We start from the raw sequence: 14,714 nt of genomic DNA on the forward strand, positions 1-14,714 counted from the left end.
TCCTTCTGCAATTAGGTTAAGGGCAAGAATCTGGAAATTTGAGCATCAGCCTGTATCCAACACCAAAAGGAGCCAATCCCCTGCCATTACTTTACGACCTGTAAGAAACTATATAACTATAGATACTATAGTAAGTACTATATACTACTCTCAACGTTATTTCCTCTACTGTTAAAATGACACAGAGACCAATCAATGTAAGTTAAGAACTTTCAGCAACATTTTCTACCACCACTTATACTTCCTTGGAATGCAATTTCACATTACACTGCAATAGGACAGACAATGGAACAACTTTTGGCAAAAATAGTATTTTTCCACAGCACATAAGATTTAAAAACCTTCAACTTAATATAAAGGGTAGGAACTAAGAAGGAACTTGCAAAAGTCGAATATTACATGCTCTTTACACAAAATAAAATATGAAAAAGAGTTATGCAGACTCTATCAGGTTCTATACCATGTACATAGTGCATTTATTTCTGGAGCTGGCATTAAATTGAAGAAGAGTAATACTATTTCCACCTTGCTGAAACATTTATAATGTACAGGGATCTCTTTCAGGTGCAAAGAAAAACTACCCAAGTTCATACAACTACCAAATGCCAGAGCTGGGATATGAACTTGGATCATTTTCTCTCTATAGAACTACTTGCGTAGAAGAGAACTGTTCTGGAAATTCCCAATTCACACAGTCAGCTAGTTGTGAGGTGAGGACTCAAACCCATATTTCTCTCTTTCCATCATTCTGGCTGTTTCTGAGCAATACTATGCATTCAACTTTGAAAGTAGACTGATTAGATTTCTTTGGCAATTCCCAACAGATATGCTGATAAATAAATCGACATGGGTGATAGCTATTTAAATGATTCATAAAAAAGCTACTGGGTGATGACTACATTTCTATTACTTAAGATGAAAAGTTACCCTGATAGAGCGGAGAAAGGGAGAGAAGCAAACTATGACAACATTCATGGCAACAAGAGCCACCTTTCCTCTTTGCCAAGCATTGTGGGACCTTGTTTAGATAGCCAACACATATTAGATGTAGGTTCTATTACCATATCAAACAATTTCAGTTAAGAAATCAGGTTTGGACCCGGAGAGACAGCACAGCGGCGTTTGCCTTGCAAGCAGCCGATCCAGGACCAAAGGTGGTTGGTTCGAATCCCGGTGTCCCATATGGTCCCCCGTGCCTGCCAGGAGCTATTTCTGAGCAGACAGCCAGAAGTAACCCCTGAGCACTGCCGGGTGTGGCTCAAAAACCAGGAAAAAAAAAAAAAAGAAATCAGGTGGAGGAGTGCTAAGCTATTTCCTCAGTTTACATGGCTATATTCTGAAGCCCATATGATCTGACTCCATAGACTAACGAGTGAAACCATCCTTTTGAGAGCTGATATAGGAAAGAGCTTGCTTCTTTCAAATATTTTCTAATCTTATGTCACATGATGGTATGTTTAGAAAAGGTATGTTCTGAGTTTATTTTTTATTTTTAAGTTTTGGGTCCATACCCGGTGTTAGTGCTGGTTCAATGCTCAGGAATTACTCCTGGATGTGCTTCAGGGACCATATAAGATGCCGGGAATTATACCCCGGTCAGCTGCATGCAAGACAAACACCCTTCCTGTAGTCTTATTGCTCCAGCTCCCATTCTGAGTTTTGTATACTAAACTGGAAGCACTTTCCCTGACCAAATATTTCCCTGCACTTTTAAACATCAAACACAATAAAAGAATTCAGCATGATGAAAAAAAAAAATAGCTCTTTAGATTGAGCTTTTTAGATAGCTCTTTAGATTAACGACACCCCCAAATAATGTGTTGTTTGATTATACGTGAAACTCAGATGTTTTAAGAGAAGAGTTTGCATTTGTGACTAACTCCCCCTTTTAAATGAAAGAACCATAGTTTTACAAAGCTGTACATAAGAGTTCAAGATAGTTGTTATGTCTATCTAGCCCTGCAATAAATTAAAGATCTCTCTCACACACAAAAAAAACTATAACAAATATCTAAGAACAAAAATAACCAAAATGACCACAGAAAATAATAAAAACCTCATTTACATAAATATGTTTTCTGGAGAGCCCTTATGAAAGTTTCATCTTTTGTTTAGTTTTGTTTTGTTTATGGGCCACACCCAGTAGTGCTCAAGGGTTACTTCTGTTTATGTGCTTAGAAATCACTCCTGGCAGGCTCGGGGGACCATATGGGATGCTGGGATTCGAACCCAGGCCCTTCCCAGGTTGGCTGCATGCAAGGAAATGCCCTATCTCTGTGGTATCTCTCCGGCCCGTTCTCATTTTCTTAATGAACTTCTTCTTAGAGTGAACAAGGATATAAGAAGCCAGAATCAAGGTACCAAGATTAAGGTAACTCCCACAATAATAGGCATCTTAGTTTCAAGAGCAGAACTTCCACTTTTTAGCTTATGAGCTCAAACAAACTTATTTTCTGATTTTGACTTCAGAGATAAGAGTTTCCTTTTAATAAACAAATGAGCAAAATATCACTATCTAACTGGAGTATTTATGTATAACTTGGAAAGTCCTTGAATGTACTTATTAGAAAAATTAATCAGAAGTCCTAGTAAATATAGATTATTAGCATTGACCAGAAAAAATTTCAATCTTAATCAATCATCTTCTGTTTACTTCGGCATGTGAGGAAGGTCAGAAGAACATCTACAGGGCATAGGTACTATTTGCAGTTTGTAAGTCAGCTCTGACTTCGACTTTTGGTTCAACTTCAAAAGGAACATAAGAAAGACACATAACTTGATTTTTAAAGTTTTCACACACACTAAGAAGAATTATCCTTTCATGTAAGATCCAACAAAATTTTCAGTTGCTCTTGGGCCAGACCTGGCAGTGCATAGGACTGATTCCTGGCTCTGTGCTCAGGGCTTACTCTTGGCAGGGCTCAGGACACCATCTGAGGTACGGGGGACTGAACCTGGTATGGCTGCTTACAAAGCAAGTGTCCTCCTCACTGTACTATCCCTCTAGTCCCTAATCACAAAATAAAACAAACTTTAACTTGAAGGCTGACAAGATTAAAAAGATTACGATATTTTAAATTTGAGGCACTTTAAAGAAAAGGATTTTTGGTATCGATCTCCTTCTAAAGCTGATCATGTTCAACAACAGAGGGATGGTACAGTACAGTTCATTGCTGAAAATAAACATCAATGTTGGCAGTAGGTTTCTTCCTGCTCCTGAGAGTGTTTTATAAATATATAATGTTAATGTTCTTTTAGTCTTTGGTTTTCAAGTAAATAAATCTCTAGGATAACTTTAAACATTTATTATCAACAGTCATGTGTGCTTGCCTGAAAAGGTGATAGACAGCAATAAACACAGCAGAAGGGATGGAGCTGATGAAATGATGTGAAAGGAGAATTTTTGTACTTGAAAACCATTTGCCCCTTCCTACCCAAATCACCACAAAGCTTAGCCCGTGGCTAAGTCCAGACTTCAACCCTGAAATATCCAGCTATTTAGTTCTTAGACTGACAGCTCCCATGTCGGTGCCCTATAGCTGATCTTACTGGGTCTGGTGAATAATCCCCCTGCAGTAGGACTGATCATCCAACAAGGACAGCTTTCCCTTCCCTTCAACTGTCAAATTGTGAGCAAGCAGGTAGGGACAGGAGAGAGCCAAGTTCCATAAGAATCACAGCTCTGTATAAACACAGACTCTCCAAAACCACCTGAGAGGCCTTTAATGATTGTATCTCAGGAGATGAATGAGCTGTCCTAGGCTGGGAAAGATGTGCGTGCTCCTGGCCCAGCTCTTTGCTGACATGCAGGCGAACCCCGAGCCCATGTGACTGAATATTGCATCTACAAATGTGGGGCCAGCAGAAGAGGAAGTGGTCAAGGTCAGGATTCCAGGGAGGGAGGAGGAGATGAAAGCAGAGTGGGTTCCTAAGGCTTGGTGATGATTTCTGCAAAATGCTGTAAGGATGTCTCATTAGGTCACAGTTAAGTGTCACCGAGCAACTCTGTCCACCTCTGTACCTGGCAAGTCAGAGAAGAGCAGGATACACTCATTAAAACCATTGGCCAAGAGCCTGTCCCGTAGCTGCTGAAGAATGGCGACTCCAATACAGAAGGGGAAAGAGGAATTCCCAAGGAGCAAGGTGTCCCAGAGGTGGAAGATCTTATGCAGAGGAAATACATCTGTAAAATGACAGAAAACTAATGAAAACCTTCAAAAAAAGAAAAACACAATTAACAACAAAAACACCACCACCAAAGTGACTTTACTAAGACTTATGATGAAAGCTTAAAGATCTGTCACACTTTACAATGAAATATTTATTCAGTTTTGTTGAAAGCTTCCTTGTTTTGAAAATCTGATGAGCGGGAATGCAGCTCTATGGTAGAGAACTTGTCTTGCACTTGGGAGGCCCTGGGCTTAATCTCCAGTACTGCATACACCACAGGACACTGCTGAGAGTGATCTCCAATTTCAGAGCTGGGGTCAGTGCCTGGATATTGTTGGGGGTGGGTCAAACTACTCCCCCAAACCTCTGCCAAATAATATAAAATGAGTGCTGTAGACAGAGTATAGGGACAGGCATGATGGTCTTGCAGGGGGCAGACACTTCTTTGATTCTTGGCACCACATAGCCCCCAAGCACCTGTGGCTGAGCATGTCCTGGAGTTTCCTGAGTACCACCTGGGTGGTCAGGCTAATTCTGAGCACCATAGGCCCTGGCATAGCAGCCCTGGTTGCTGGCACTAAACTGCTGTTCTAGTTGCCAAAAATCGCTGTGCCTTCTCACATTGCATGGGAGATTGAGAGCACCCACGCCACTCAGGGATCACTACTGATTGGGCTCAAGGGACTATATGTGATGCTAGGGATGGAACTGGGGTCAAGTTGATTACATGCAAGGCAAGTGCCTTAACCCCTGAATTATCTCTCTGGACCTGGGCTTATTATTTTTCTTGGTTTGGAGGCCACACCTTCCTGTGTTCAGGCTATACTTCTGGTTCAATCAGTGCTCCAGGGTTGCTCCCAGCATAATTTTGGGATCATATGGTACTACAATCAAACCTGGGGCTACACATATGCCAGGCAAATAAATGCTCTCTGACTGAATGACAGGGGAATTTCTATCTGAATTTACACTTAGAAATTCTAGTCTGGCTCAGTTTCCTAATATTTGTCTATTTTTTAAAAAACAGTTTATAATACTATGGCCTTGTCTCCAGGTTAAAACAAGGTATGTTTTCTAGTCACTGGACTCATCACGTAAACACATTCGAGCAGTTCATTCACCTTATTAATATTTGTAAGTGAATCCAATATTATATGCTGATATAACCTATCTGATTTCTACAGAGATTCTAAATTAGGAAATAACAGAAATACTAGTTTTCAGAGAATCTCTGAAAGTCAGGTCTACATTGCATATAAAAGTTAACTTCCAGAACTCTATAAAAACACTAGAACTGATTTTAATTTCTTTTGCAAAAGAGCAGAAATTTGGTAACTTCCACACCATGTAAGATAGAACTCTATTTTGTTGCTGAGGTTGGTTTGTTTTTTTTGGACCACTTCAGTACTTATCAGGGGTTACTCCTGGTTCTGTCCTCAGGAATCACTCCTGGGTGTATAGGTGATTCAGGGATCGAACTTGGGTCTGCTTTGTGTAAGGCAATGCCCCAACAGCAAGCGTGCTATCACTCCAGCCCAAATAGTACTTTTAATAGTACTTTTCAATGTTCCTCAGTGAAAACATGGAAACAAATTTTCTTCCCAACTCTAAGAATACTTGTTTAATTAACTCTACACAGTATCACTTCTACTAATACAATACATTGGGGAAGAATGGCTCTGTTTTTGTGCTGATACAATAGAGATCAAATGGAAAATGATACTTACGAGTAAACATGGTGAGAAACCAGGGGATGGCATAGAGCTATGAGAGAGAAATAATAAAGGGGCACAGGAAATGGAGAAAAAAGAAACAACACTATTAGAACAGTTGCCAAGAAATTGGTCAGTTAAAAAAAAAAGCCCCAGGTGGTGGTCTACTGTAGAATAAATCACACGTTATGAAATCACCCCATACACTGCACTTCCTCCCCTAGGCAGGACAGGTCTGAAGCAGGTAGTTTGACTGTTAAGGATGAATTAACTAATCCAGTCAGGAGAAAGTCAAGGAGTCAGTCTGCTGTTGGCCTCCTGTTATCACTGAGTGGCCAAGCCACATTCCTTTTCTTGATTTTCTAATACAATTTCAACCAGGCAGGGGAGGGTGAGTCAGATCCCGGTGAGCTCTTACATATCAAAGGAAGAGGTTTGTGGGGAAGAGGGAGTTGGGGGAAGTCTTTGTTTTGGGTTAGTAGCTGGGTGTCCTCTTACAGTCTACTGATTAAAACAATGTGTTCACCAGATTTCCCACTGATACTCAGTTTTGCCCGGTGCACACAGTGGCACACGACCCTTCTGAGAAGTATGACTGCAGAGAACATCTTTTATCTCACCACGGGAAACACCCACTGGTGCCGGACGCAAACAAAGTTGGACACTGAGTTCTGGGCAAACTTCACAGGCTGTACAAAAATGTCCCTAAAACTTTAATAAATCTCACCAGTATTAAATTATCTGATAATGTTGAGAAAATATGTTTTAAAAATGTCCAAAATAGGATCTGGAGAGAGAGTACAGCAGGTAGGGTGTTTGCTTCATATGTAGTGGACCTGGTTTTGGCCCCCAGCTTTCCATATGGTCTCCAGAACATGAGTGCAGAGCCAGGAATTATCCCCAAGAACTGCCGAGTGTGGCCCCAAAACAACAACAACAACAAAAAAAAAAAAAAAGTAAAGAATCATAGGCTGGGGGCCGGAGAGATAGCATGGAGGTAAGGCGTTTGCCTTTCATGCAGAAGGACGAAATCCTGGCATCCCATATGGAGTGATATCTGAGCGTGGAGCCAGGAGTAACCCCTGAGCACTGCTGGGTGTGACCCAAAAACAAAAAACAAAACAAATAAACAAACAAAAAAGTATCATAGGTTGTTATATACTACACTAAAACCTGAGTACTATTTACACAATAAAAATCGTGCTCTCCACTGAGATAATTTTAATAGTGATTATAAGCAACAAAACAACTGGAAAGAATGGGGCATACAAAGGTATGTGGCTTCATAGTGAAGAAGTAAAAACTCTAGGAAACAGAATGATAGAATAAATTTTAACTTAGACAAAGTCAATATGAAAATAAAGCCAGCAGAATGATTTCTTCAATATTATTCAACTTTTTCTTTGGAAATGGCTTCTACCCATTTCAGGAGAAATTATCCCTACCCTGCTGATGGGAGCCAGTTATTTCTCATTAGGGATTTGAGCCACTTCAGTAGGTTGCTAAGAGTTGTTTTTTTCCTGTATCTTGAGGAGGAGAGTTATGAATATGAAGGAGAGGAAAAGGAGCTATTTGAAAGAATTAGTAGGAAAACTTGATCACCCCTAAGTCAGGAGAACTTCATACTATCACTTCATCAAATAGGTGCCGCCTGAGAATGGGGGCAAATATGCAACCCTGCTGTGCTGATCAGTGCTTAAGAAGCTTAGGAAGCCCAAAAAGTCAACCCTGAAATGATCAGTGATCTAAATTTGCTAAATTTATTCAACTTCAAACTCAAGTAAAGCTCAAGAGTACAAAAAATTCAATATGCAACAATAAGTACTGCAATCCAATAAAAATACTGTAATGGGAGAAAAAATGATCCCAAATGAGGAGAAAAATCATTCTATTAAAATGAACATAGAACTGACACATATGTAAAGTGAGTCAGGGACAAAATACTTTTTACTGTTTGTATGACATATATTTTAATAAACACTTAGGAATGATTGCGCATGTTTGGTAAAGTTGACCACTTTATTCTAAACCTAAAAATCAAAACCAAATCTAATTTTAAGAGTTGAAAAGTGGATATTTGAAGGTCACTTGCTGTAGAAGTGGCCGACTTGGATTCAATTCCCATGTGGCCCCCTGAGCCCACCAGGTGTGATTCCTGAACAGAGCCAGGACTAATTGCTGAGCACTACTGGCTGTGGCCCAGAAATAAAAACAAAGAGAAGAGAAAAGTCAATGTTTGAAATCAAAACCAACACCATATAAGATTAACTGTAGATCAAACATTGTGGAAGAACAGAACTAGTAACCAGAGCAATAAAAAAATATTTAAAATAAAATAAAAAACGAGGAGGGGGAAACTGCATTCTGTGTATTAGTGAACAACTTCAAGAGGCTAAAGGTTTCTGTTAATGGTAACTCCAGGGGCGAGAGAAAGAAAATGTGAGTGAAACACATTTAAGAAAATAAGTGTTTTTCAAATTTGGTGAAACTATAAACCAAAGAAGAAGATTCAATAATTGAGTACAACCACGAAGAAATAGATACAATAAGACATTATATTCAAATTTCTTATATCTCATAGTAAAGATCCGTTTTGGGATCACACCCGTTGATGCTTAGGGGTTACTCTTGGCTATGAGCTCAGAAATCGCTCCTGGCTTGGGAGGACCATATGGGATGCTGGGGGATTTAACCACGCTCACAAGGCAGACATCTTACCTTTAGCACCACTGCTCTGGCCCCAAAAGAGAAAAAGCTTACTCTTAGGCCAAAAAGGAAAGGTTCGAGCCGGAGAGATAGCATGAAGGTAAAGGCATTTGCCTTGCATGCAGAAGGACGGTGATTCAAATCCTGGCATCCCATATGGTCCCCTGAGCCTGCCAGGAGTGATTTCTGAGCGTAGAGCCAGGAGTAACCCCTGAACACTGCCGGGTGTGACCCCTCCTTAAACCCCCCCTCAAAAAGGGGAGAGGATCATTATATAAAATCATTGGTAAGGTGTGTATTTCTTATTTAAAAAATGTTCAAAGTATGACAGGGAAGCTTCTTTAAAATATTAAAAAAAAAATCTAAACCCAAACCTGTCAACTTAGACTGTATACCCTGAAAAAAAAAAAGTCTTTCAAAGACTAAGGTAAAATACACTTTCCCATAAAGAAACTGGTAGAATTCATTACTAGAAGGCCCATCACAAGAATGAGAAGAAAATCCTCCAGGCAGAATGAAAATGATACAAGATGGAAATCTGGATCTACAAAGAATATAGAGACTCGAGAATTTTAAGAATGTATTATGAAAAAATAAAACAACAAAATAACTTTGTGGTAGAGCTCTTAAAACACATTTATAAATACTATCTAAGACAATGACAAGAATGCTTAGAGGGGAATGGAGGTATTTTGACTATAAGAAATGGTATCATCCTAGTGGAAAGTAAATTGTGATAAGCTGTTAAAGATTATGGAATAATTTCTTGCCCTGAGCACCATCCACATTTTGGGCTGGGTAACTGGGAGCAGGGTGGGAAGGTGCTATAACCTGCCTTTTAAGATTTTTGCAGCAACATAGCTCTTCCTACTAGCAGCCAGTGGCTGCTCAGGTTTATCCAAAATCTCTAACCATTACTGACTGCTTATTCCAGAAGAAAAAAAAATTGTCCTAAAAATAATTTGAGTCCAAATAATAAATGCATTAATTTTAGACAGGAAAATTAAAAGGAAATAAAAAAGAAAAAGAAAAAAAAACAAAGAACTGATGAGACGAACAGAATGAAAACAGGAAAACTGTATTTTTTTTTAAACAGGGGTGAGCGCAAGCAGTCCCCCACTACCACAAATTATGCAGTCGAGTTTCCCACATTTGGGGAAATCGCAGGGGTCAGCACATCCGGAGTGCAATGGATAAGCCTCGCCCTGGGGAAACCACCTTCGTGATCATGGTATCTCCCCTGCCAGGTAAGTATAGGAAAACGGTATTTAAAGGCAAAGATCATAAGACCATGTGTCCTTATCAATGCTGCTCCAAAAGGGCATCAGACATGTCCTTGCTGGAGCAGGAGTGATAGCACAGTGGGAAGGTCATTTGCCTTACACGTGGATGGTCCAGGTTCATTCCTCAGCATCCCATATGGTTTTTCGCCAGGAGCAATTCCTGAGAGCAGAGCCAGGAGTAAGCTCTGAGCACTGCTGGGTGCAGTCCCAAATCAAAATCAAATAAACAAAAAATGTCCTTGTTGCTAAATAAACTGAGTGGGCCATTCTCACTCTCAGTTCTTCCTTCTAATCAGCCTTTTCCTGGAGTTGTTTCTCTTGAAACACACCCAACGTCACCGAACTTGGTTTCCAAGATATCACATATATTTAGTTTCCCTTTTACATTTTTGGACAGCTCCTTCTTTCTGCCCCGGAAGGGTCCTCTCCATCCCCGATTCAGATGCTGACATGCCCTGTTGCTCAGTGCTTAGACCTTTTCTCCTTTTCTCAGAATGTCAACATACAAGGCGAGGATTCCCAGATCTCCCGAGTTCCGAACAGTTATGTTCAAATGCAGAACTGACACCTCCATTTGTGTGTCTAAGAGGCTAATATGACACGTCTAAAACCATGTTCCAAGACCCCTCTGGATCTTATCTGCACAGGAAGTTCTTCCCAGATAGAGCGTATAGGCCTGAGCAACTGCTCTGAGTAGAAATCAGAGATCATTGCTGACTTCCTTTTTTACCTCCGGTGTATGTTTATGCTCAGCAGTCTTTTTTGTTTGTTTGTTTGTTTTTGTTTTTGGGCCACACCGGGCGTTGCTCAGGGGTTACACCTGGTTGTCTGCTCAGAAATAGCACCTGGCAGGCATGGAGGACCAAATGGGACACCGGGATTCGAACCAACCGCCTTTGTTCCTGGATCGGCTGCTTGCAAGGCAAACGCCGCTGTGCTATCTCTCCGGGCCCCATGCCCAGCAGTCTTGCTGGCTCTACGAAGTATCCAGAGGATAAAAACTTCTCACCGCCCCATTTGGTAATATAAGCTCTTGTTGACCCAGGTTTCCTTGGATCTCTCTTTAGCAGCCTCGGTAGAATGTTAAGGTCACAACACACATTTCCTCTGACCAACCGGAGGCTTCCAGCACTGGGAGTTAAAAGCTCAAGTTCAATTGCACCTTGAGACTCTACAGTCAGGCTCTCCCCACTCCTTGTGACTTTTCCTTTTTCACAGGGCTGCAACTATACTGAGGTCCCAGCTGTTCCTCTGATAGCCTAAAACACTTCCAACTCAGCACTGAGCATTGCTGTCCCTTTAGACCAGACAACTGCCTCCCTGGATCCATGAGGCAGGTCTTCCAAAGCCCCTCCTTCTGCGAGGCTGACCCTGGCTGCTTCCTTTGGAAATTCCCTTCACCACCAGAGCATTTCATGGCTATGCCCAAGCATTAGAGTTCTGTGGCCTCTTCTTTGTTTTTAGTTCTTAGCACTCACTACCTAACACATCACAGAGAATTTTTCATCTCCTTACTTGTTTACCTTCTTTTAGAATATAAATGAGCTCAAACAGATTCTTGGTTTCTTTTCACTGATGATGACCCCAATGCTTGGCACAGAATAGGAACTTGGATACTTTTGAAAGAATAAATGAAATAATACAAGTAGCAAAAGGGACAGATTAAAAGACTGAAGAACTATGAGATCATATGCTTTCTTTAGAAGTTATTCATAAATATAAAATACTAAATGATATTTAAAAATCCTTCATATTATACAGTGAAAAGACATTAAGATTGAAATTCTGAAGTACATACCTAGATTTTGGCAACGACTATAAATAACTAAAATGAGTGAAGAAACATTTATTATTAGTTGAAAGCTAAAAAAAACCATTTTAGACAATAAAAAAATCACTGGCCACAAACATCATAGTAACTAATTCATGAAAAGCAATAATTGACTAACATTGAATTAATTTCTTTATTTCAATACATACCAACTAGGTGCTCCTGAGCACCCATCATCTTTTACAAACTAGATAAAGTTCAGATAAATAGGCAGTAGATTCTATGGATTGTAAAAATCTTTCAAGATTTTGCTCTTGCCCTTTGAAAGTCTTAACTGATATTTAATGACTTCTAAGCATATGAGCACCTTCATATACTGTCTGATAAATGACAAGGAAAGTAGAGAAGAGCTATGACTACTAGGCTCGTTTATGTTTTAATTAAGAAACAGCAATTACATAATAAAATAACTATTAAGAATATGACATTAACCTTATTAAGTTAGAAAGATTAGCTGTTTCTTGATTAGAGTTGGAAACTGAAACCGAATGAAAGAAATCAAACTTGCTCTTACTATTTTCTCTAGATCATGGAATTTGAATGCTTTATTGGACATTCTGCTGGACTAGAAATGTCTGCTAAGTCAATACTGCCCCCTAGCTATACAATGAGAGAATTGTACTGTTTGAGCATCTGTTTGGTAGTTTCAAATTCAGAAAATTAATAGGAAAAGATAAAAACTCATTAATTAGATCTTGAAGAAAGAGCAGAAAATTGTGGCTCAAAAACCTATCGATTATGCAAAGTGAAAAAATGGTAAAATAACAGTATTTGTAATAATGGACCTTTTATCAAATGGACTTTTAACTTATAAACGCACTTACTGCCTTTCTCCCTCTCTGATTACTGTAAAAGGGAGACCATTTTCATGAACTTTCTTGTTCAGATGGAAATTTAGGGGTCAAACCCATCATTGCTGAGAACTTACTCTTGATTCTGTACTCAGGGATCATTTCTGGAGGTGCTCAGAATGTGGTGCCAGAGATGGAATCAGAGTTGTTGGGAGACAAAGCATGTGACTTAATCTCTGTGCTATCATTCTGGCCCCAGCATTTTTTTTGGGGGGTAGTGGGACTTACCTTGTGGTATTCAGGGATACCCCTGACTCTGTATCCAGGAGTCACTCCCAGAAGAGCTTGAGAGAACATATTTGGTATCTGGTATTTGAAAGGTGGGGAGGAGTTGGCTGCATATAAAGCAAGCAAGCAAGCACCTTAGCTCCTGTGCTATTTCTCTGGTCTCCAAATAAAAAATTTTTTTTTGTTTTGTTTTGTTTTGGTCACAACCCAGTGGTGCTCAGGGGTTTCTCCTGCCTCTGCGCTCAGAAGTTGCTCCTGGCGGGCTCAGGGGACCATATGAGGTGCTGGGATTCCAATCAGGGCCCATCCTGTGATAGCCATGTGTAAGGCAAACACCTTACCATTGTGCTATCACTTCAGCCCTCCAAATAAAGATTTTAATACTTAAAATACTATGACTTTACTTGTGCAACCATTATAAAAATTATTTAAACATATAAAATAATTTAAAAGGTTCATTGATGCAAAATAGTGATAGTTACATTTATTTCCCTTGGACAACAACAGTTATACTGATTGCAATTTTTCAGATATTTTCCTTAATACTAAAAAAAGAAATTAAAAATTTAAAAGCTAGAAATTACATAAACATATTTTTTCTATTCTTGAGTTAGAATTTGGATTGAAAAACTAGTAAATAGAATTTAATAAAAACCACTTGGGCAGTGAACGACAGGGCAATAGTACAGGTGGTAGGGTGTTTGCTTTGCATGTGGCTTACCCAAATTCTATCCTTGGCATCCTATATCTTGAGCCCCTCCAGGAAATGATCCCTGAGCACAGAGCCAGGAGTAAGCCCTGAGCACTACTAGATGTGGCCCAAAACAAAGTAAATAAACCAAAATAATCCCTTGGGCAGTTTCTGAGATCAATTTTTTTTGTTTGTTTGTTTTTGGGCCACACCTAGATGTACTCAGTGGTTACTCCTGGCTTTGCACTCAGTAATTACTCCTGGGGACCATATGGAAGGTTGAGGATTGAACCAGGTGGGCCTCATGAAAGGCAAACGCCCTCACCATTGTGCTACTGTTTTGATCCCAAAATATTTTTTTTTGGAGGGGAGGATTAGTCATGCAGAGTGATTTTTTTTAATAATATAATTTTTATTTTGATCATAGTGGCTTACATATTGTTGACAATAATATTTTAGGTACATATTTACATAAAATCAGGGGGGATTCCCATCACCAAATTGTCCTCCCTACCCGTCTGTTTTTGTCTTCCCTCCCATTTCTTCTTCCCTCACCCCCAGGACGGCTAGAATATGTGGTCCCCTCTGTATCTAACCTACTACTTAGTAGTCTTGCACCCATGCAGAGTGATTTTTAATGATCTCATTGAGCATTAAATTTTTTTGAAAATTTTGAACAAAATTAAATTAAGATACCTTATTTCTTTTTTTTTTTGTTTCTGGGCCATGCCTGGTGACACTCAGGGGTTACTCCTGGCTATGCGCTCAGAAATTGTTCCTGGCTTGCAGGACCATATGGGACGCCAGGGGATGGAACTGCAGTCCATCCTAGGCTAGCACGGGCATGGAAGATGCCTTACCCCTTGTGCCATCGCTCCGGCCCCTAAATTAAGTTACCTTAAATAAAGGACTAAAACACATGCTATGCACATCCTGGAAGTAGAAAAGAACTCTTGAAATCAAGCAAATAAAAAAGATTAAGATTCAAAGGGGTAAACTGTAACTTTGACAAATATGAAAGGATTGTTATTAGCATAGACTCTGGCAAAGTTTTCATGAACTGATGTAGCAAAATAGTATTTCCATTATGGACTTTAATGTCTTCATAAATGTTAATCATATTAATATAATAAGACAGTAAAAAAATCTCATGAAGGGCCCAGAGAGATAGCACAGCGGCGTTTGCCTTGCAAGCAGCTGATCTAGGACCAAAGGTGGTTGGTTCGAATCCCGGTGTCCCAT

General features: G+C 39.7%; 1 protein-coding gene and 1 non-coding gene across 2 annotated transcripts in view; both read right to left on the reverse strand.

The window, feature by feature from the left end:
- The window catches only part of TBCK (TBC1 domain containing kinase), a 201,886-nt gene that overhangs the window by 101,371 nt on the left and 85,801 nt on the right, over window positions 1–14,714 (reverse strand). The window contains exons 20-21 of the mRNA XM_049786875.1: window positions 5,898–5,934; window positions 4,022–4,183 (exon numbers count right to left, since the gene is read on the reverse strand). Of these exons, the coding sequence (XP_049642832.1) occupies window positions 4,022–4,183; window positions 5,898–5,934 (199 nt within the window). The remainder of the gene's footprint in view (window positions 1–4,021; window positions 4,184–5,897; window positions 5,935–14,714) is intronic.
- Window positions 9,682–9,843, reverse strand: LOC126029322 (U1 spliceosomal RNA). Its single transcript, XR_007502939.1, has one exon. It is a non-coding gene; the product is annotated as a U1 spliceosomal RNA (small nuclear RNA).

The sequence above is a fragment of the Suncus etruscus genome, chromosome 14 (genome assembly GCF_024139225.1).
Source record: "Suncus etruscus isolate mSunEtr1 chromosome 14, mSunEtr1.pri.cur, whole genome shotgun sequence".
NCBI classification, from domain to species: Eukaryota; Metazoa; Chordata; class Mammalia; order Eulipotyphla; family Soricidae; genus Suncus; species Suncus etruscus.